Source organism: Meleagris gallopavo, chromosome 1, assembly GCF_905368555.1.
Source record: "Meleagris gallopavo chromosome 1, MGAL_WU_HG_1.1, whole genome shotgun sequence".
In the NCBI taxonomy this organism is placed as follows: Eukaryota; Metazoa; Chordata; class Aves; order Galliformes; family Phasianidae; genus Meleagris; species Meleagris gallopavo.
This window is the reverse complement of record NC_139404.1, coordinates 390,267-411,717: the sequence shown is the minus strand read 5'-3', so window position 1 is coordinate 411,717 and position 21,451 is coordinate 390,267. Positions and strand designations below refer to the sequence as shown.

The following is a 21,451-nucleotide window of genomic DNA, read 5'->3' as shown; positions in this document are numbered from 1 at the left end:
GGATGCCTCCTGTATGAAGCCTTCAGCCACACTTCAGGATGTCGTTGCATCCCAGGTTTGGTTACTTCTTGGTCCTGATGCTCAGCTGGAGTTTTGGGCTGGCAGGTTTTTTCCCTCCTATTTGTGTTTCAGCAGCCATTTAATATTAGAAGGTCCACGTGCCACCCCCTGTGCCTTCTTACGTGCCCCCTCCCAAGCTCTTTGCTGCCAGCACCTTGTTCTTCATACCCAGTGCCCTGTGGATCCCGGGTTGCTTGAGAGATGCTGTTTATAGCCAGTAGAGAAAAGGAGGCTGACCTGGGCTGGATGTCAGGCTGAGGAGCAGCGAGCCCTGTGCCTCTGTCTTGTCGTTGGCTGTAGAAATGAATTTGGTCACTGAGCTTTGTTGTAGCTACTTGTGCTGCATGCATCCCCTAGCAGCTTGAGTGCAGCAATTCACGTAAATCTCACTATTAGAATCTTCTGCGTCTCCGTTGTGGTTTTCCTTCTGACACAAATGCTTATTCTGACAAAAAATAATGGTCTGGATGGAAATACCGGAGGTGAAGTTCGCTGGCAGCTGCTACACAACTCAGGCAACGTTATCCCCTTCCAGCATTAAAGTCTGTGGAAGTTCCCTCACTTCATATCAGCTGATTTCACATCACTGATCCTGACAGTGCTGCTTTCATGCTTTAACAGTATCTTACCACTCTTGAAAGTCTGTCGCTGGGAAATAGTTAGCAAGAACCAGCACTTCTGGGAGCAGAGCTGGCTTCCAAATTAATTTCATGGCATTTGAAAGAGTTCAGTCATCTGCCTGGCCCTCTTGTAAGTCACACACTATGAAATTCCACTGACAGCCAAACACAGGCACCTCAGGTAAGTCAAAGTTTGTAATTCCTGCAAAGAAAAAGCAGCAGCACCAAAAGAAATTGAAGAGTTGTAAAGTGATGGGAGATGGGTGAGGAAAAAAGGGCTCCGTGGGCAGCAGCTGAACCCTCCTGTCTACAATTTGTATGGAGATCACAAGATTCCAGCTCTGCCCCAGTTTCACCTACCTCCACAAATTGGGAATGACTTCATTTTGAAACCACATCTGAGGAAAACAGAGTGTTGCTACTTGGGTCACCCCGTGGTTCTGCTCATTGGTTTCATGGTTGTGTGTCTGTTTTGTGTCAGGTTGGAGTCGAGTGAGTGGACGTCCTCCCTGAGCACCAGCATCGATATGGCTCCAGGTCACGAGCATTCCTTGCTGATTGACTCCACGGATAATAACTTCAGCAAAGTAAGTATTTTCTCTCACAGCTGCCAATGGTGTGAGCTCAGTCTGGTGTAAGAAAACGTGAGCTGAGAACTGTGAGCCTATAGCAGCAAAGTTCTTCTGTGGGCATCTTTGAGTCAGTTTGGGCAGTGGGTTTGTGTGGCTTTCTGCTCTTGGCTTGCTCTGCTGGTTTGCCTCGTTCTGTGGCTCTGCCAGGAGAGGTGCTTTGTGGTGGATCACCATAGGACAGCCCTGCTCAGAAGGACCTGAAGTCCTTTCAGTGGTGAGGCTGAAAGATCTAAACGAATACACATTCCCTTCTTCCAGCCTGGAGGGAGGGTGAGTTGGGATTCCTAGGAGCTTGAGCCTATAGCAGAAAAGTACCATTGGTCCTTTTGTTTGTATTTCACTTGAGGGGCTAAGATGTTTGTAAGGAGCAAATGTCCAGGGGAGATGTTCGGCGTTTCGTTGCCCTTTTTCTATTGAAATTGAAGAGAGCTGGCTGGCAGAGAATCTGAAGAGAGCATCTTTTCTGATGGGGAGTGGCTCTGGAGGTCAGATCTGGCAGTGGAATGGGTTTGGAAAAGTTCGTGCTGATAAGCTTAGACTTGTCTTTGTGGTCAGAGAACTCTGGGGGAGGGTCGTGGGCACTCAGCCGTTCTTGACCAACCTCTCTTTCCCTCTTGCAGACTCGGAATATCCCCGGACTGCGGCGCCTGTTACGCTCTCTCTTCCGCTCCCGGACCCACTTGCCCATGCTGGTGGCCCTGTACCTGCTTGCCCTTCACGTCCTGCTCTTCCTGTGCTTCACAGGCCACCTCTGAGCAGGAGCAGCGGCCCTTCCTTGAGCCACAGCCCTCTGTGATCCTGGGCCTGCACTCCCCATCCGCAGGGCAGCTGAAACAGGCGCTTCACCCACCGCCTTCTTTGCGAGTCCCCCATGGGCAGCACTGCCCAGTGGTTGATGCGTGCCCTGGGTGCTCGTTGTTGGGATGGGCGGCAGCCAGGGCTGTTGCCAGAGGTGTTTCCAGGACATCTCTCACTTCGTTCTGTGGTTTTAAATGATTGAGCAGTACTTTTTCTGAGCTGGGCTCCTCCTGCTAACAGTCGCTGTATCTGTTCCTGTACCCAGAGGGAGCACTGCTCATTTTATGGAGCATTTTACCACGGTAGGAATGAGTAAATTCTTCCTGGATTGCTGCAACGCTTCCAGAAAATGCCAGATCTTCATTCACCCTCGTCCTGAGTCTGTTGAGCTGGGGGGGGGAAGCTCTGGAGCTGTGCACCAGGCAGGGAAGCTCCTTCCCTTCCTCACGTCTCCTGTTTGCTCCATGGCTCAGTGCTGTTTGAGATGCATATCCTAAGGAAACTGTGGACACTTGAAGGAATGTGAATTTCCCATTTCCTGCTCAGTTACATCTACGGTTGAAGTAGGGCCAAAATCAGTACATCTGGACCTGCTGAGCACTGCATTTAAAGACAGCTGTATGTCTGCTCTGACTGCCTTGTAAAATAGCTTCAGAAATGTAATTATTGAATATGAGGCAAGAGCTTTTTATCTCTCACTTCAGTAACCTCTCAAAAGGAGAGCAGCTGTGCTCCCTCTTCCTGCTCTGCTGCGCCAGCTTAAAGCCATGTGGGCTGTGTTGGAGGGTTCCATCGCGTGGTTCCATCACAGGGGCCAGAGTCAAAGGCAGAAGATCCTGAACTGAAAGGGTTCCCCCGGCGCTGGGGAAGGGAGAGGAGTTCTGAGCCTTTGGTGTCCCTGCTTATGGAGAAGTTGTGCGGCGCTGGCGCTGGGCCCTGGGCTGTTCTGACTCTGAGGCAAACCGTGTGGATGGATTTGGTCATACGGGATGCGTGGGAAGCTGTGCTTTTCTATGGAACTCTGTCATGGAGTTGGGACAGTCCTCTTCCAAAGGGAGAATGTTGAGTGCAGGGCTGGTTGAGCAGAGCTTCCTGCTGTTGGCCAAGCTGCGATGCGTTCAGGGTCCTTGCTGGGAGGGTCCTGGCTGCTTTGTGGCATAGTGCTCAGCTTGCATTTTTCCACGTGGGAAAGAGGGGTTCTGATGCTGCTGGTAACCCAGCAGTCCCCAGCTGCTGCAAAGCCTCTTTGAAGGTGGATTGAGTTCAGCACTGTACCTAGAACAATGGGATCTGTGGCGCTGCGGGCACTACATCTCCCTTTGTGTGCTACCCTGACGATCTCTGTGGACTTTCTCAGCTGCATACACTTCTCTGACCAAAAACTTTGCCTATATCTTCCTGGGGCGCCTGCTCCTGTATATAATAAAGATTATTTTTCAGATGGAAGTTGCGTTGTGTCCCCGTGTGAACATCAGAGGTCTCCACAGCCCTCTGTGTGCATTTCCTTATGTGTCAATTCCATCAGATCTGTTTCTTCTGATTGAATGCCCGCAGAGACGACCTTTCCCCTCTCAGCATCTTCAGCTTCTGCTGCCATGACCAAAAAAACCCAAGAATGCTGTGGTTTAAAAAGCAGCTCCAATAAATCCGAAGGTCTGTCGGGGTTTGCTTTTATTTATTCTCAGGTAGATGTAACCCAACCCTGCACTGGAGTTGTACAACCCACAGGGAAGACGTGGTGGTTGGTGCCCATGGGCTGGAATCACAGAATCACAGAAACACCCAGGTTGGAAAAGACCTACAAGATCATCCAGTCCAACCTTCCAGCTATCATCAACAGTTCTCACTAAATCAAATCCCTCTCGCTGTGCTGCTGCCTGGGGTGGGACGTACAGCACCATCCTCCCCCATCCTTTGTAGCCAAAGAAGTCTCTTCATATTCACTACTGTAATCTGACGATGCCATTGGAACAGAAGTTAATTATAGGGTGCTGTAAGAATGATGGCCCAGCTGCATTTAATAGGTGCAAGAACTACAGGTAATGTAAGTTTCCTTGAAGCCCGTGGTGTGAGTTTTCTGCAGAGGACTCAAATTCAGGGCCTGCCCATCTGCAGGGCTGAAATGAGACCATTTGGGTGAATTGGATTTGTTAAAGATGTGGTATCTCCATACGGAATGGTTCAAGCTTGGACTAAATAAATCAACAAGAAACTTTGAAGGAGCTCCTGCTCCAATGTCACAGCATGGCCAACAGCTTTGACTGATGGAAGACGTGGGACTTCACCTGATGGTTTCTGCTTCAAACTTCTCAACCCGTTGCATCCTCTGGTGTGGGTACTGAGCCCTGCCTGCTTAATCTGCAGGAAGGTCTCGCCGTGTCGGACAGAACTGAGCGCTGCAGGAGCCATTCTTTGCATCATCGCTTGACTCATTCTGAAAGGAGGTCGATTTGGTTTCAGAAGTTCATTTGGTGCAGAAGTGGTTCGTGCCTGTTCCAAAATTGGGCATTTCCAGCAGCAAGCACTGAAGGGAGAGTTTGGTCTGAACATGCTTAGGGCTCTTCACTTGAATCCTTCCAGTATTCCTACGTCAGACTGTCTGTAGATTATACATCCATATGTAGATACATGTAGATATGTAGATATATGGATATATAATGTGTATATTTGGGTTTTGATTTGTGCTTTAAAGTGCTGAGCCCAGCATTGCACTGGCACTGCAACCAGCAGATTTTGCAGCTCTCTTCTTTGGGATCTCTGGCCATGGGGGTTCAGGCACTTCTTGGCAGGAGCCAACATTGGTTTTGGCACAATCCATGCCTTCGTGCCCCGTTGAGCCCTACCCACTGACAGAGCACTTTGTGCAGCGTTCACCTCATCGGAGCGGAGGGAACTGCTGCGCTGGGGGCTGGGGGAGGAAGTGCAGAAAACAGGAACCCAGCGCAGCCCTGAGGCTGCTGTGAGCAGCAGTGCTGCACCGGAGGACTGCGAACCCATCAACAGGAGCTGGGGGCTGGGAAAGGTGAGGATACCGGGGGGTCTTGGGAGGGGGGAGTGGGCAGCAGCAGTGGCAGAAGTGCTTCGGTGGGCAAAGAGAGCCGCTTCCTGGGCACGGGTTGATGGTGCTCAGCATTTACTGCTCAGTTGGCTCTTTGGTTATCGTTGTTTTTTTTTTTTTTTTTTTTTTTTTTGCATTTGAGGCTCTAAAGAACCATTATTCCCTCATGTTAACCATCTGCTTTGGGGGAAGGACGGGAGCAGTGCTGCACTGACCATCTGCTTTGGGGCAATCACAGAATCACCGAGGTTGGAATCTCCAAGATCACACAGTCCAACCAAAGGAAGGGGGGAAGGATGATGATGGGGGAAGGACGAAACCGATCCCCATGGCTGCGGTTATGGCTGCGGTTTGTTACAGTTCCCAGGATGTGTGGTGGGAGGTGCTGGGGAGGAGGTGGTCAGGAGTCACCTGGAGCAGCAGGCAGAACCAAGAACTCCAGGTTGGAGTTGGAGTGGCTGCCCAACGGCTGCCCTTGGCTGGAAGCCCTGTGCCAGGTTGTTGTTGCTGCTCTACATACAAATGGGCCATAAAAGTGTTTGGAGTGAGAGATGGTAAAAGGTGAGGACAGAAAAAGGAGATGGAAGGCGCTGTTGAGTTGTTCCGCATCGTCCACACCCAGCTTCCTGCTTCCTCTGCTCATCATTATCAGTGCAGAAGCATTGAATCAGAGGATGCCTTTGGTTGGAAGGGGTCCTTAAACACAATGTGTTCCAACCCCTCTGCCCTGGGCTGGGTCCTCCCAGCGTGGGCTGCCCAGAGCCCCATCCACGGCCATGGGCACCTGCAGGGATGGGGCACCCACAGCTCTGGGCAGCAGTGCTGGGATGATTTATTGGCTGTGCTCTGCAATAGAGTTACAGCTGAGTGCAGCAGCACAGAGCTGTGCTTCCATCATTACCACTATTACTATCATTGCTGTTGTCATTATTTTAATTCCTTGCAGTAGATCTCCCTCGGTCCTCCATCCTCGGCTTTCTGCCTGGCTCCTTTCAACCACAAACTCCTTCCCTGCTCTGTGCTTTCGGTTCCCTCCTCCCCAGCCCCTCATTAACTCCATGCAATGAGCAGCGCTGGAGGTCCACCCGCTGCTGGGATGGCAGTTCCCAGCTGAGCACCAACACCTTGCACTGTTAGCAGCTGCCCTGTGCGCACTCAGTCAATGAATCGATCAGTGAATTGAGGATCCCTACAAAGCCCACCCCATCCCTCCGTCGGGTTCCCCCGGTTGATGTGACGTTTGAGGCAGTGCGGGGCACGGCACTGCGGTTCTTCTCTCTGCCCCATCGCAAAGCCGCGTTGGGCCATGGGAAGAGCAGCCCCAACATTGCCTGCCCCGTGCAACCGGACTTCCTTCCGCTGCTCTGCAGGCGCAGCGCTGCCTGGGAGGGACTTTTTTTGTCTTTTTTCAGAGTCATCCTGAAAGTGAAATGCAGGAGCTCGAGATTTCACACTATTTTTGTTTTACAACTTCCTCTCCCTGGGCCTTTTGCCTCCTCCAGGCTCCTCTGCTTTGCTCCGAAAGCAATGCCTGTTTATTTCCATGGAAGCTAGAGCAGAGGCAAAGAGCACACAAATGCCATTTGATAGAGCAAATTCTCAGCTACAAAGCACTGTTCTTCAACATAGGCACACCCATTTGTTGTGCATTTTCACACCGTTGCAATGAACAAGAGCCTGTGTGCCACGCTTGTACAAATCTGCCCCAGTGGAGGTGACCCACTGTTACACAGCTGCTGTGATGGCATCGTTGTTAGGCTGGAGGGGCTTCGAGCACCCGATCTGGTTGTAGATGTCCCTGTTCAGTGTGGGACCGGATGACTCCCCTCACTGTGTCCCCCACAGATGTGGAAGGCGGTCGTGGGCCACGACGTATCGGTGAAGGTGGAAGCACAGAGTGATGACTGGGACACCGACCCCGACTTTGTGGTGAGCGCCTGTGGTGGGGGTCAGCGTGGGGGGGTGGGAGCTTCTGCTTGGCATAGATGTGTTTTTAGTTTTGCATTAAGGGAGAGTTTGTAGAACCACAGAATGGTTTGCGTTGAAAGGGACTTTCTTAGAACTACAGAATGGTTTGAGTTGGAAGGGACCTTCATAGGGTCACATAATGGTTTGGCTTGGAAGGGACATTCATATAATCACAGAATGGTTTGGGTTGGATTTGGAAGTGACATTCATAGAACTATAGAATGGGTTGAGTTGTAGGGGACCTTCATAGAATCATAGAATGGTTTGGGTTGGAGGGGACACCTTCATAGGATCACAGAACGATCTGGCTTGGAAGAGACCTTCTTAGAACTATAGAATGGTTTCAGTTGGAGACCTTCATAGGATTATGGAGTGGTTTGTGTTGGAAGGGACCTTCTTAGAACTATGGAATGATTTGGGTTGGAAGAGACCTTCTTAGAACTGTAGAATGGTTTGAGTTAGAGATTTTCATAGGAATGGTTTGTGTTGGAGGGGACCTTCATAGGATCATGGAATGGTTTGTGTTGGAGGAGACCTTCATAGGATCATGGAATGGTTTGGATTGGAAGGGACCTTCATAGGATCATGGAATGGTTTGTGTTGGAGGAGACCTTCATAGGATCATGGAATGGTTTGAGTTGGAAGGGACCTTCATAGGATTATGGAATGGTTTGTGTTGGAGGGGACCTTCATAGGATCATGGAATGGTTTGTGTTGGAAGGGACCTCCATAGGATCATGGAATGGTTTGTGTTGGAGGGGACCTTCATAGGATCATGGAATGGTTTGTGTTGGAGGGGACCTTCATAGGATCATGGAATGGTTTGTGTTGGAAGGGACCTCCATAGGATCATGGAATGGTTTGTGTTGGAAGGGACCTTCATAGGATCATGGATGGTTTGGGCTGGAAGGGATGTTCATAGGATCATGGAATGGTTTGTGTTGGAAGGGACCTTCATAGGATTATGGAATGGTTTGAGTTGGAAGGGACCTTCATAGGATTATGGAATGGTTTGTGTTGGAGGAGACCTTCATAGGATCATGGAATGGTTTGAGTTGGAAGGGACCTTCATAGGATTATGGAATGGTTTGTGTTGGAGGGGATCTTCATAGGATCATGGAATGGTTTGGGCTGGAAGGGATGTTCATAAGATCATGGAATGGTTTGGGCTGGAAGGGATGTTCATAGGATCATGGAATGGTTTGTGTTGGAAGGGATCTTCATAGGATCATGGATGGTTTGGGCTGGAAGGGATGTTCATAGGATCATGGAATGGTTTGGGCTGGAAGGGATGTTCATAGGATCATGGAATGGTTTGTGTTGGAAGGGATCTTCATAGGATCATGGATGGTTTGGGCTGGAAGGGATGTTCATAGGATCACAGAGTGGTTTGGTCCCACTCTCTGCCATGAGCAGGAACACCCACAACTCCATCAGGCGTCCATCACCTCTCTGAGCATCCCTCAGTGCAGTTCCTCACCACCCTCAGCGAGAAGACCTCACTCCCTACATCCAACGATTTATCCATAGCGCAGCACCCATCGGCCCACCCCCACCCCCCTCCTCCCGCCCCCGCGGGGCCGTCGGGGCTCTCCGGGCTCCGGGCGGTGCTGACGGGGGCGGTTCGCTCCGCAGAATGACATCTCGGAGAAGGAGCAGCGATGGGGGGCGAAGAGCATCGCGGGCTCCGGGCGGGCGGAGCACATCGAGTGAGTGCGGAGGGGTGGGGATGGGGGTGGGGAGGGGCTTTAGGTGGTGGGGGATGGCGGGGGCCACGAGGGGAGCGGAGCTGCAGGACCCCGCAGCGCAGCGATGCTCCCCGCCCCGCAGCATCCATCAGCTGAGGAGCAGAGTGTCGGAGGAGCACGAGGTCATCAAGAAGAAGGAGCTGGAGAGCGGCCCGAAGGCTTCGTATGGCTACGGGGGCAAATTTGGGACAGAGCGGGACCGAATGGACAAGGTAACAGAATTGAAGGGGACTCCCCTGGGCTCCGTGGAAATGTCCATTTTCTGTCCTGTTTTCTGCTCCAGCCCTGAAGGAAGGGTGTGCCAAACACACGTGCCAGCCCATAGACTGTCTGCAAAATGTGCTTGAACCCATCCACGTAATTTGTCCCTGCTGAGTCCTTGCAACGCTCCCCTCATGGAGCTCTGTGCTGCTAACAGCTCAGTCAGGTGCCTCCCTGTTGGGTTTGGAGAAGCAGTGAACAGCAGTGAATCCCACACCCTCACAGTCAGACAGAACTCCCCGGGCTCCATTCTGTGCCCGCTGCCCCTCATCCAGGCGCTGGGCACCACCAAACAGAGCCCAGCCCCATCCCCCCACCCCTGCCCGTCACACATCCATCAGCACTGCGCAGATCTCCTCTCTCCTCTCCTCCAGGCACGCAGCCCTGGGGCTCTCAGCCCGTCCCCATCAGGAGGTGCTCTGTGCCCCCCATCTCTGCACCTTTGCGGGGCTCTTCAAGCAGCTCCCATTCGGCCCTGAACTGGGGAGCCTCACACTGGTAGCAGTGCTGCAGCTGTGCCCCCCCAGTGCGGAGCAGAGGGGAGGAGCACCTCCCTGCCTTTCCGTGCGGTGCACCCCAGGCTCCCATTGGCCTTCTGGGACACTGCTGGCTCATAACCAACCGCTGGCCAATAGTTGGTCAACCACTGATCAATCAGGACCCCCAGGTCAGCCCACGCTCATTCTGCCGTCTGTCCCATTGCTCTGAGCTCACACTGTTCCTCCTCTCTCCTCAGTGCGCCGTGGGCCACGAGTACGTCGCCGATGTCGGGAAGCATTCCTCACAGACTGATGCAGCTCAGGGCTTCGGGGGGAAATACGGCGTGCAGCGGGACCGAGCCGACAAGGTGTGCTGAGCAGAGCAGAGAGGGATGCAGCTGGGGCCCGTGCTGCACTGGGATTACTGATGCAGTTTGCACTGTGCTGATGCGTGCAGGGCACGGCGTGCTGTGCCCCATGCTGCAATGTGCAGCTCATCTCCCGTGTGCAGGGTGAGGGCTGAGAGCTTGCAGCACAAACGTGGCCGTGAGCTCTGCACCAACGGCTGCGTGCTGTGCCCTGCAGGCAGTGCTGTGTTTGCATCCCGGCTGCCGCTGCTGTGGGAGCTGCAGTGCTCTTGTTTGCAGCCCAAGTGCTTTGCTGTGTGCATGCGTGGCATGCTGCCTCCGTCCCATGCGTGTCAATCCCTGCCCAGGTGCTTTCTGTGTGCATGCATGGCATGCTGCCTCCATCCCTGGGGCCAGACCCCATTGCTGGTGGGACTCCACCCCCAGCACAATTCCATTCCTCCCTTTGTTTTCCAGTCAGCGCTGGGGTTTGAATACAAGGGAGAAGTGGAGAAGCATTCATCCCAGAAAGGCAAGTCCGTGGCACATCAGACCTCGGTACTCTGCAGTGCCCTCCTGCTCCCAGCATCCCGTGCTGGCTGCTGCTCACAGCTCTGTTATCCCAATCTGGGGTGCAGATCCCCATTCCCATTTGCCCACCCTGCTGCCCTGTCCTGTCCTGCTCTGTCCATCCCTATCACTGCTCTCTCTTGCTTTGCTGGAAACTCCTGGCTGAGCAGAGAGAACCCCTGGCCCCAAACTGCTGATGGGTGAGCGGTGCTCCCTCCTGATCCTTTAGAAGTCCCTCCGAGGAACTGCTCTGTGCAGAACGCAGCACTGAGGGATATGGGAAGTGATTACACACACACCAAAAAAATAAAAAGATATATAAGAAAAAAGCACAGCAATGGATATGGCAACAAAAGGCTCCCAAACCTGTGCAGAACTCTGGGGGTCATAGATGCAAACCTAGAGGTGTGCAGAGGAGCAGCTGCTTTCAGAGGGAACGTTGCAAGATCTGAAGCCAAAGGTGAAATATTCTGCAGCCAAGAGGAGGTCAGAGGGCAAAGCCCCTCACTGTGCTTCAGGCCAATGTGAGAAGAACATCACTGCAGGGGGAAAGAGCTTGGTACTGTGTTCTTTTCAGAGGAAACTGCAAAAGAGTGAAGAAGTTTTGTAGTTGATGTAAAGTAAAGAGTCAGAGGCAGTCGAGACACCGCAGCACGTTCTGCATAGGAAGTCAGTTGTAGACATGGGACTTCAGGCAGTGTGGAAGCACAGAAACACCTCGGAGCAAAACAAAGATGTAAGAGATAAGGAAAGAAGTTGCAGCAGACACCCACATCCCTGCTGTGTGTTGGTCCTTGTGACGGTGTTCTTGCAGTGGAACCTTTAGTGCTGAGGTAAAGCTGGAAAAGCTCTGTCTGCTGAAAGCAGCACCCTGGGGTGTTTGTTTTGTGATGCACTCCCTCTCTTAAGGGCGGATGTGGTGATGGGGGGCTGTGAAGGGATCCCTATGGAGCCGGTGGGTAGGACAGGGGCTGAGATTTTGGAGGATGGTGGCCAACAAGGGGATGATGCTTGGAGGATAAATGAGCAGAGATACAGCGGTTACAATGGAATGCTTTGTGGGAATGTAGGAAGCCATTAGGAGGATGTGCTGTGCCTCCATCCCGGTGAGGCAGAAGTGGAGGGACCACGTCTCCAGAAATGTACTTTTCAGCTTTTGCCGAGCTCCCACAGTTGGTGGTTTCCATGTGGGAGCTGAGGTTCCACTGTGGCAAATGTCAGCCACCCATAAATGTTTGCCATATGTTCTGTGATCCCAAGGCCTCACTCCATGCCGTGTCCCCACTGCCCATCGCTGCCATCAGATGCGTTGTCTGTACCCCCATCCCCCCAGACCTTCATCTCACGGCCCTCAGGGTGCTCCCAGCCCTCCAACCCTGCTCTGTTGTCCTCCCTCCCCATTGCCATTCCCTCCTACATCTCTGCTATTATTCCCAATCCCTGCTGCCATTCCCCCACCCCTGCTGCTCTCCCCCTGCCTGCAGCTCCCCAGCACCTCACTGCACCCCCCCTCAGATTACTCCAAGGGTTTCGGTGGCCGTTACGGTGTGGAGAGGGACAAAGTGGACAAAGCAGCAGTGGGGTTTGACTACAAGAGCCAGGCAGAGAAGCACGACTCACAGAAAGGTGATCACCCCTTCCTAAGTCCAGAGCAGCCTATAGAGTTCTATAGGGGCACTACAGTCAGCACTACAGCTCCACGCTCACCATGCTGACGCTTTTCTCCTCCTCTCTGTTCTCTATTCCTCTCTATGCCACGATTGGGATCCCCGTGGCTGAAGACTACTCGGTGGGCTTCGGTGGGAAGTTTGGAGTCCAGAGAGATCGTCAGGACAAGAGTGCTCTGGGCTGGGACCACCAGGAGGAGGTGCAGCCCCACGCATCCCAGACAGGTACAGATGGACGCAGAGCTGACTGTTCACACTGCCAAAACCCAAATGCAGCATACTGCGGATGTGTGGGCAGCTGGGGGGCACTGTGAGCTCCAAAGCAAAGGGTGAACTTGGCCAGAGCAGGGCTTGGAGTGTGGCACAGCAGATTGGTGGGGGACGTGGATACACATCCCTGGGTCGGGCTCTTTGTGTCTGTTGTCGTTTCCATGGAAATAAATAGGAGGTATTACTTTCGGAGTGACCTATGTAGTATTCTAAAATATAAATTGGTTTCTGATTTTCCATACAGACTATGCCAGGGGGTTTGGAGGCCGCTATGGGGTCCAGAAGGACAGGGTGGATAAGGTGAGTCTCTGATCAGTTCTCTTAGAATCACTGACTATAGAATGACTGAGGTTGGGAAAGAGCTTTGAGATCTCCAACCTCAACCCATCCCACCGTGCCCACTGCCCACATCCCCCAGTGCCACATCCCTGTGGTCACTGAACACCCCCAGGGATGGGGGCTCCCCACCGCCCTGGGCAGCTGTGCAGTGCTGACCGCTCTTTGCAGCACAGCTTCTTCCCAGGCTCCAACCCGACCCTCCCCACGGCACCCTGAGCCCATCCCCTCCCGTCCTATTGCTCTCCCTGGGAGCAGAAGCTGACCCCTCTGCAGGAACAGCTGACACCCCCAGTGCAGGGAGGCACTCCATCCCCTCAGGGCTGTGGCAGTTCTACTGATGAAGACAGGCATTGCTGGGAGCAAAGCTTGTGGCCAAACCTCTGAGGCGACCTCAGCCTCACGCTCTGGACACTTGGTTCCCTTCCTCCTGCAGAGTGCTGCTGGCTTTGACGAGATGGAAGGTCCAACGTCCAGATATGAGAAAACACGACCAGTGGAGGCAGGTGAGAGAAGCATGTACCCACCAGGGCTCGCTGGGTCCCATCTCCCCCGGTGGCAGCACATCACAGGCACTGGGCAGCGCTGGGGGGGGAGGAGGGCGGCCGCAAGGAGGTTCCTTTGGCCACACAGAGGGACGGGTTTCTGCTGGTGCTTGGGGCAAGTGGAAGAAGCCATTGGGCAGCCTGCATCAGCAGTGTCCTCCATGCATCAGCTTCCAGTGGTGCCAGCAGCCTGCGGTCACGGTTTGAGAACATGGCTAAGTTGGCAGATGAGGAGAGCAGGAGGCAGGTGGAAGAGGAGCGGGCCAGGCGGCAGGCATGGGAGGACCAGGCGGCACGGCGAAAGGTGAGCCATGGCCATCACCTCCCCGTGGCCATCATCTCCCCGTGGTCATCACCTCCCCATGACCATCATCTCCCCATGGCCATCACCTCCCCATGACCATCACCTCCCCGTGGCCATCATCTCCCATGGCCATCACCTCCCCGTGGCCATCACCTCCCCATGGCCATCACCTCCCCGTGGCCATCATCTCCCCGCGGCCATCATCTCCCCGTGGCCATCATCTCCCATGGCCATCACCTCCCCGTGGCCATCACCTCCCCGTGGCCATCATCTCCCCATGGCCATCACCTCCCTATGGCCATCACTTCCCCATGCCATCACCTCCCTGTGCCCACCACCTCCCCATAGCCACCATTTCCCTGTGGCTACCACCTCCCTGTGTCCCCAGGATCAGTGTAGTAGGCTGTTCTGCAGACCTGCTGGTGTCCATCTGTTGGTTTGTGGCAGCTGGAACAGATTTCAGTGGGAAGAGGATTGTCTGAGTGTTGGGAATGGGGATGGATGTGGTTGAAAGGGACTGAAGGGCTCTGGCAACTTTCCTCCAGCAGGAAATCCCACAAAGAGAGACGGTCCGCACAGAGCCACCTCCTGCCCCTGTGCCAGCGAGGGTCCCTGCGAGAGCTGAGCCATGGACCATGCCACAAGGAAAGCAGGTGCTGAGAGAGGGGACGGAGGGGCTGTGCCCCACAGCCCTGCAGGAGAGGAGGAGGAAACACTGTGGTGGTGGTGGGACATGGCTGCACGGCACCTTGAGCCACAGAGGGTGGGCTGGGGGGGTTGGTCACTGCCGTGGCAGTAGGGCAGGCTGTATGGTGTGAGATAGAGCTGGATACATAAGCCACGAGTCTGCCCTGAGCTGGCTGCTGAGCTCCGGGTGTGGATGATGCTCTGCTGGTGCTGCGGTGGCTCTGTGGATGCGGGCGCCCTTGGTTGGGTGCTGTGCAGTGAGGAGCTGCCTGCAGTGAGTGCTTTGCAGGTAACTTTCCTGCTTTTTCTCACTCCATGGCAGGAGGCAAAAGGAGAGGAGGAGGAGGAGGAGGAGACAGCACCTGCGTTGCCCCCAAGGCAAGCAGATCTGAACGAGGAGGAGGAGCAGCCCATCTACAGCGAGACTTTTGAGGTCGGCGGAGACTACGAGGAACTGCTGGAGCGCTCCGACAACTGCGACAGCGTCAGTGCAGGCGCTGACTACGAGGAGCTGCCGGCACCCGCGGCAAAGCCGGCTGCCACCTACAGCCTGGGAGAGGAGGATGAAGGGGAGGACTATGACGAGGTCATTCCCGAGGAGCCCAGCCAGAGCCAGCCTGGGGGTGAGCGTGGGGGAAACAGCCTCGGAGTGTGTCTGGATGGATGGACAGACCGAGGGGGGGTTTGGTCAGGTTAGCAGTGCGTGCCAATTGGGAGCTGGCCGCATCCCAGCCCCTCGCCCTGCTCCAAGGCACAAATCAGCAGCGTGGGGTGCAGGGTAGGGCAGCGGGTGTCTGCTGAAGGCGAGGGCAGGAGGGCTGCACCTGATGCAGTGTTTCCTTTGAGGGACCGCCGGTGGGGCTGCAGGGCTGGCTCTGATCGTTCACAGCTCACAGCGCTCGGAGACCTGAGCTGCTGGTGCCTCCCGGGTGCCAGGGGAGCAGGGAGTATGTGAGCAAATTGCACGAGCGGCTGCTGCTGTTTCCATTGCCACTTTGCTTGGTGAAAAGGAGGAGCTGGAGTTCCCTCCAGGCTTTGCTTGAAGGAGGATCACGAAGCACCTGGACTGCTGCTCCCTCCTCCTAGCCATGGAAGCAATGCGTGCTGTGCACTGAGCCGTGGTGCATCGCTCTGTGCCAACAGGGGACGGACGTGGCTCACAGCAGGACAGACAGATGGGCACCAAACAGACCTCCATGGCTGCCTTCAGCCTCTGTCTCATCTACCTCTCCTGTCTTCTGCAGGGGGAATGGAGAGCATTTATGAGATGGAGAGCCCTGGGATCTGTGCGGTGGCCCTCTACGATTACCAAGGAGGTGAGTCTGCCATCCAGCGGTGTGAAAGGTGGTCACCCCGGCACGGGGGGCCCTGGGAGCTCGACAGGGGATGGGAGGTGGTGGCTCACAGCAGCTGTGGTGGAAGGGTTTGGGCTCGGCTGGTTAAATGTCTTCCTTGTGGAAAGTAAAAGAAGAGCTTGCTTTGGAACCTCTGCTTCATCGTTCACCTGTGAGGTTTCTCTCCTTGCTCCACTCTGTTCATGCTGATTGCAGGGATGGGGGTTGGGTGAGATGAGCTCTGTGACTTGTCAGCCTGCGTGGGGAGAAGGAGGGCAGGGATGTAAACCAGTCCATCCCAGCACGGCCACCATCTTCTCTGATCAATCCCTGCAGATGGAGATGATGAGATTTCCTTTGATCCCGATGACACCATCACACACATCGAGATGGTGGATGAAGGCTGGTGGAGAGGGCAGTGCCATGGCAAAGTGGGGCTCTTCCCAGCCAACTACGTGAAGCTCCTGCAGTGAGGCCGTGGTCCAACTGCCTCCTTCTGAACCTTCACCTCTCTCTGCTTCAGCCCTTTATGCATTATTAGCTTAATTTGACTCTGCTTGACGTGGCTGCATGCAAGGAATAGCAGTGAACAAACCAGCAGTGTGGGAGGAAATGTCCAGGATGTATTCTGATTCCCATCCCATTGAGAAAGGTGGGATGGTTCCAGAACTTATGGGTGTGAAATGCGATGCCTTTTCTGTCTGGGTCATCCCATGCATCAACCACAGTGCGTGCAGGAGAACTGTGTCCATTTCTGTTCCAGCAGGGCAGTGCTCAGGCAGGAACACCAACCGTGATGTGGTCAGGGCAGGAGGGAGAGCCATTCGTCACCTCCATCGGTCAGACCTTTATCCCAGGGGACAGCAATTGGATGAAAGGGGATGAGCTGACAGTGTGCTGGGGAGGGTCGGGGTGGAGCCTGGGAAGAAGCTGTGCTGCAAAGAGTGTCAGCACTGCACAGCTGCCCAGGGCGGTGGGGAGCCCCCATCCCTGGGGGTGTTCAGTGACCACGGGGATGTGGCACTGGGGGACGTGGGCAGTGGGATGGGCTGGGGTTGGATTGGGGTTGCATTGGGGATCTCAGAGGTCTTTTCCAACCTCAGTGGTTTTGTGGTTCTACCCATAGGGCTCAGTCCAGCAGTTACAGCCCTTGGTGTGCTGAACTCAGCCCACCCATTCCCACTGCAGAAATAGTTATCTGCAGCTAATTAGCTCACCTATCAGTAGGGATTAATGAGGAAAGGAGCAAATTGTTCACGCTGGGTGGAGTTCCCTTACCTGATGTGTTCCCATTGCTGGTGCTGTTGGCCAAATCCTGCTTCCCTGGTGTGAGTTGGTTGCATCGCTTCGAGGTCTACCTTAGCAGCCTGGTTTGAGCAGAGCTCATGGCAGCAGCATCTCTCTGTGCTGCACTGTGCTCCCCCTATAGCTCAAGCAATAAACTCTTCTATACTGACCTGCTCATGGCCATGACCCCTTATTTCGTGACAGCACACAGTGCACAGCCAAGAGGGATTTGTTTCTGCAGATAGGAGGAAAAAGCAGAGCGTGTGGGCAGCGGGACCGGAGGAAATGCAGACATCATTTTTAAATCTGTAATGCTTTAAAGCAATGTTCAGGTGACAATCCAAGGCAAACCATGCCCTCCCCTAAAGCAGCGTGCTCTGGGCTGGATGCTCACTGCTGCTGCACGAAATGGTTGTTGGTGTGCAAGTCAGTGCCAGCACCACCCCTAGGACCAAAGCTCCTGCAAGGAGCTGTGGGAGCTCATCCCAGTGCAGTCCCAACCTCCAGCAGCAGGCTGGCACCTGAAAGCTGACATCTCCCAGCACCTGCAGCCACACCACCACTCCACCGAGTTGGGATTTACTGCTGCAAAGCAAAGTGCAGAGCTTTGGTGGCAGCCTGGAGAAACCCAGTGGGCATCAGTTGGTGCCAAAGGCCATGTGGGAGTGGGCTGTGCCAGTGGAACTTCTGCTGAGGCTGAGTTCTGTGCCCTGTGCTGGTGCTGTGTTCGTGGCTCGGTGCTCTGGTCAGCCCCAGGCAGTGCTCCCAGCCCTGCTGAGCGCAGCCCACGTCTGGTACTGCAGGAAATTGCCAATTACAGCATCCTTTGGTAACAGTGCTACTGCAGTGGGTCCTGTGCTGAGCTCAGCATGCAATTGTAGAATCAGATAGGTTTGGGTTGGAAGGGATCTATCAGACCACCTTGTTCCAACCTGCTGCTGTAGGCAGGGACACCTCCCACCAGCCCAGGTTGCTCACAGCCCATCCAGCCTGGCCTTGAATGGCCTTGGGGAAGGGGCATCCACAGCCTCTCTGGGCAACCTGTGCCAGTGTCTCACTTGCCCTCACAGTTAAAAATTTCTTCCTAAGATCTACACCCTCTTCCAGTTTAAAGCCATTTCCCCTCGTCCTGTTTCTCCCCAGCTTTCCTGTAGGATTCTTCAGGTCCTGGCAGGCCGCTATAAGATCCCCCCAGTGCCTTCTCTTCTCCAGGCTGAATATCCCCAGCTCTCTGGGCCTGTCCCCACAGGAGAGGTGCTCCAGCCCTCTGATCATCTTTGTGGCCCTCCTCTGGTCCCTTCCAACCCAATGCAACCACTGGAGAATGGAACCATAAGAAGCAGAGTGCGAGATATGATGACCTGGAGATTAACTTCCAAAGTGAACTGAGAAGTGAGACTAAGAAAGCAGATTGTGCTGATGAAGTCATTTGTTTGGGACTTGGGAGATGACTTGAAGGACTCTATGGAAACTTTAGTAAACGTGAAGTCATGGAATTGCAGAACCATAGAATGGCCTGGGTTGCAAAGGACCACGATGATCAACCAGTTCCAACCCCTGCTGTGTGCAGGTCGCCAACCAGCAGCCCAGGCTGCCCACAGCCACATCCAGCCTGGCCTCGGATGCCTGCAGGGATGGGGATCCACAGCCTCCTACATAATCAGAAGAGTAATGCTGTACAAGTGATCACAAAGACAAGGATGTTGACACTCACCGCGGTGGTGACCCAACTTTGACTGAATAAACCAGAAAACCCAGTGTGACCCAGTCTGCAGGAGTTCCTCCCTTTTACACCCTGGAGGTGCCCGAGGCTGCGCACGGGGCCATTGGGCAGCCCGAGCTGCTGGGGGGTTGAGGTTGGCCGTCAGCAAGCGGAGCGCGAGCACCAGGGTGGGCAGAGCAGGGGAAAAAGCCTTGTGTCGGCCAGCGGCTGCGGGCACGGCCAGCGCGGCCGCCACGATGCGGAGGTCGGAGCCGAGCACCAGCAGGAAGGGGCCGAAGGCCACGAAGGCGTGCAGGGCCGCCTCGCTGGGCCGCGCGTCGCCGCAGGCGGCCCCGAGCGGCGGGGGGACGTTGCAGAAGAGGCGCCGCAGGCGGGCGGCCCTGCAGAAGGACAGCCGGGAGCCCAGCATCCCCACAGCCGGCAGCCCGCGGCCGCGGCCCGGCGCACGGTGTGCGCGCAGTGCAGGGCTGCGCGATGGCTGCGCGGCGGTCGTAGGCCGTGACGGCCAGCAGTGCCACTCAGCAGCCGCGCAGCTCATCGGGAAGAAGGTCTGAGCCGGGCAGCCGCGGTAGGAGATGGCGGCCCGTGGGCGAAGGCTGCCGGCCGGGACCTCGGGCACCGTCGCTGTGAAGTAGCAGATGTCCAACCAGGAGACGTGGCTGAGGAAGAAATACGTGGGGTTGTGGAGATGGGGGTCCGGGAGCACGAGGGCGAGTGTTGCAGAGTTCCCCAGCAGCGCGACCAGGTGTGTGGCCAGGAAAAGGAGGAAGAGGAAGGGCCGGCCGTGGGAAAAGCCCAGCAGCGGGATCTGTGTCACCTGAGTCTGGTTCCCCCTGGCCACGGGGCAGCTGCGTTGGTCTGCAGGCAGAAAAGAGCACCAGGAAGAGATGGAGGGGATAAAAATCGACTGCAGAGTGTGGGTTTAACCGCTCGGGTGGCTGTGGTCCTATCTCTGCAGTGACTGGAGGCTTCCCATGCCGATACTTTGCAGACAGTGGGATTTCACTGCCCAGGAAGATGCTGTTTGGTGCTGGAGATCTGACTGCAGGCGTCACACCAAGGAAACCGTGGCCAGTTTGCATCCAGACAACTCAGACATCCGGGGTCCCCCTGCCCATCAAACCCAGTGTCTCAAACACCCAGCACGTCTCTTTTCTTCCCATTTGCACTTCTGGTAATTGCCTCCTTCCCTGCTTCCTGCACAACGTCACATCCTTCTCCAGGTGCTACGGCCACAAGACCTGCTCCCTGCCAGCTGCCTGGGATGTGCCATCACTTTGCACCAGCTAAAAGGGATTATTATTGCTCTTTTTTCCATCCTGCCTCTTGCTCTGCCTTTTTGGAGTGCTTTGCTTGGCAATAACCAATACCAGAATACCCCAGGTTTCAGCTGAGGGAGGCTCACCACGCTGTGTTTGTAGAGCCACGACCAAATTGAGCTGTCAGGGGTCTCTGCTGGCCTGGGACTCCTGAATTCCTTCCAAACATCTTATTTCTGTCACCCTGACCCAAGGGTTTTGCTGACTGCTCTGTGGAGCTGTGCTGACCCTGTCCACGTGAAAGGCTGAGAGAGCTGGGGCTGTTCAGCCTGAGGAAAAGAAGGCTGAGAGGAGATCTGATCAATGTTCAAAAATCTCTAAAGAGAGGTGGAGGCACACGGATGAGGCCAGGCTCCTCTCGGTGGTGTGCAGCCGTAGGACAAGGAGCAACGGCCTCACACTGGAACATAGGAAGTTCTGTACTAAGATGCAGAAGAGCTGCTTTCCATCAGGGTGACGGAGCAGCGCCACAGGCTGCACACAGAGGTGGTGGAGTCTCCTTCTGTGGGGATATTCAAGACCTGTCAGGACATCCACCTCTGAGACCATTATAGGGAACTGCTTTAGCAGAGGTTGGGCTCAATGATCTCCTGAGGTCCCTTCCAACCCCTGTGGTTCTGTGATTCTGCTGCCCGTGGTGTTTCCAGCAGCAGAAGGGAACCATGAGTTCCTCTGCAGGAGGGACTGGGAGGAGTGGAGAGCTGCCTGTGAGGCTCTCCCTGTGCTGACAAACCCGAGCTGCATTTGGTGTGGAGGCACAGGGATGCTGTGCAATCACAGGAAGACAGACCCTAATTTTTCCACTGTGCTCTGGAGCGAGGCAGCAGCCAGTGACATTTAAACCCTTCACCCCCAAACACCCTTTGTACAGGGAAGGGGAAGTGTGATCAGAAAGTCTCCCCTTCCCCCACCAAGGAAGGTGCCTCACTTCACCCCGGTGCCCTTCCCGTAGCCCCAGTGTTTTGGGGTGCGTTGTACCACCCTCTGTTCTGCAGGAGGCCAGGCATGCTGCGCTCCCACCCCAGATACCAGATGCTCCTGCAGGAAGATGCAGCTCTCCCCTTGAAGCTCTGCCAGCCCTTTTGCACCCAGGTGAGCAGAGCAGAGCCTGGAACGTGGGAGAGGGATCCTGAGCCCTTGGTGTGCTCCATCCCTGTCTGATGGTTGGACTGGGGGAGCCGGCAGCACCGCAGGAGGAATTTCTCCCGATGAGGACTGGGTGGTTTTGCTGGAGGCTGCACCAGCCCCCACAGCCTGTCCAAATGCCTCGACCACCCCGAGCCCTGGCTGCCAGCACAGGCACGATCCCATGCAGTGTGATGGGGGGCACCCTGAGAGGACTCCATCGTGAGTCAGAGCCCTATGAGCCTCCTACTGCAAGCAGGGCTCTGCTCTCCTTATCTCCGTGTCCAGCAGCAAACCTGCAGTGCTGGGTGAG

General features: G+C 54.9%; 2 protein-coding genes and 1 pseudogene across 4 annotated transcripts in view; 2 read left to right on the top strand and 1 right to left on the bottom strand.

Annotated features, from left to right (window-relative positions):
* GOLGB1 (golgin B1) overlaps window positions 1–3,556 on the top strand; it is a 39,709-nt gene extending 36,153 nt beyond the window's left edge. The window contains exons 21-22 of the mRNA XM_085233418.1: window positions 1,162–1,267; window positions 1,933–3,556. Coding sequence (XP_085089544.1) covers window positions 1,162–1,267; window positions 1,933–2,067 — 241 coding nt within the window. The 3' untranslated portion in view covers window positions 2,068–3,556. The remainder of the gene's footprint in view (window positions 1–1,161; window positions 1,268–1,932) is intronic.
* Window positions 3,557–3,708: 152 nt separating this feature from the next.
* On the top strand, window positions 3,709–17,140 carry LOC100538868 (hematopoietic lineage cell-specific protein-like). Of its 3 annotated transcripts, XM_085234138.1 has the most exons (16): window positions 3,709–5,132; window positions 5,311–5,416; window positions 7,014–7,097; window positions 8,772–8,845; window positions 8,967–9,096; window positions 9,882–9,992; window positions 10,449–10,503; window positions 12,057–12,167; window positions 12,323–12,433; window positions 12,723–12,778; window positions 13,251–13,320; window positions 13,530–13,663; window positions 14,209–14,316; window positions 14,673–14,973; window positions 15,595–15,666; window positions 16,021–17,140. In XM_085234138.1, exons 3-16 carry the CDS (start codon window positions 7,014–7,016, stop codon window positions 16,155–16,157), a joined length of 1,554 nt encoding a protein of 517 aa, XP_085090264.1. In that variant the 5' UTR covers window positions 3,709–5,132; window positions 5,311–5,416; the 3' UTR covers window positions 16,158–17,140. The 3 variants fall into 3 exon arrangements, with proteins under 3 accessions (XP_085090264.1, XP_085090333.1, XP_010706234.3); XM_085234207.1 differs by lacking the exon at window positions 5,311–5,416 and having other exon boundaries at window positions 14,212–14,316; XM_010707932.4 differs by lacking the exon at window positions 5,311–5,416.
* Window positions 16,574–19,616, bottom strand: LOC146545152 (olfactory receptor 14J1-like; annotated as a pseudogene).
* Window positions 19,617–21,451: the final 1,835 nt, after the last annotated feature.

Excerpts from the sequence above, each read along its gene's own strand:
- LOC100538868 (XM_010707932.4), top strand. The coding sequence starts at position 7,014 with ATGTGGAAGGCGGTCGTGGGCCACGACGTATCGGTGAAGGTGGAAGCA. Across the intron at positions 8,846-8,966 it reads GGGCGGGCGGAGCACATCGA|CATCCATCAGCTGAGGAGCA; the intron begins GTGAGTGCGGAG and ends CCCGCCCCGCAG. Across the intron at positions 15,667-16,020 it reads CCTCTACGATTACCAAGGAG|ATGGAGATGATGAGATTTCC; the intron begins GTGAGTCTGCCA and ends CAATCCCTGCAG.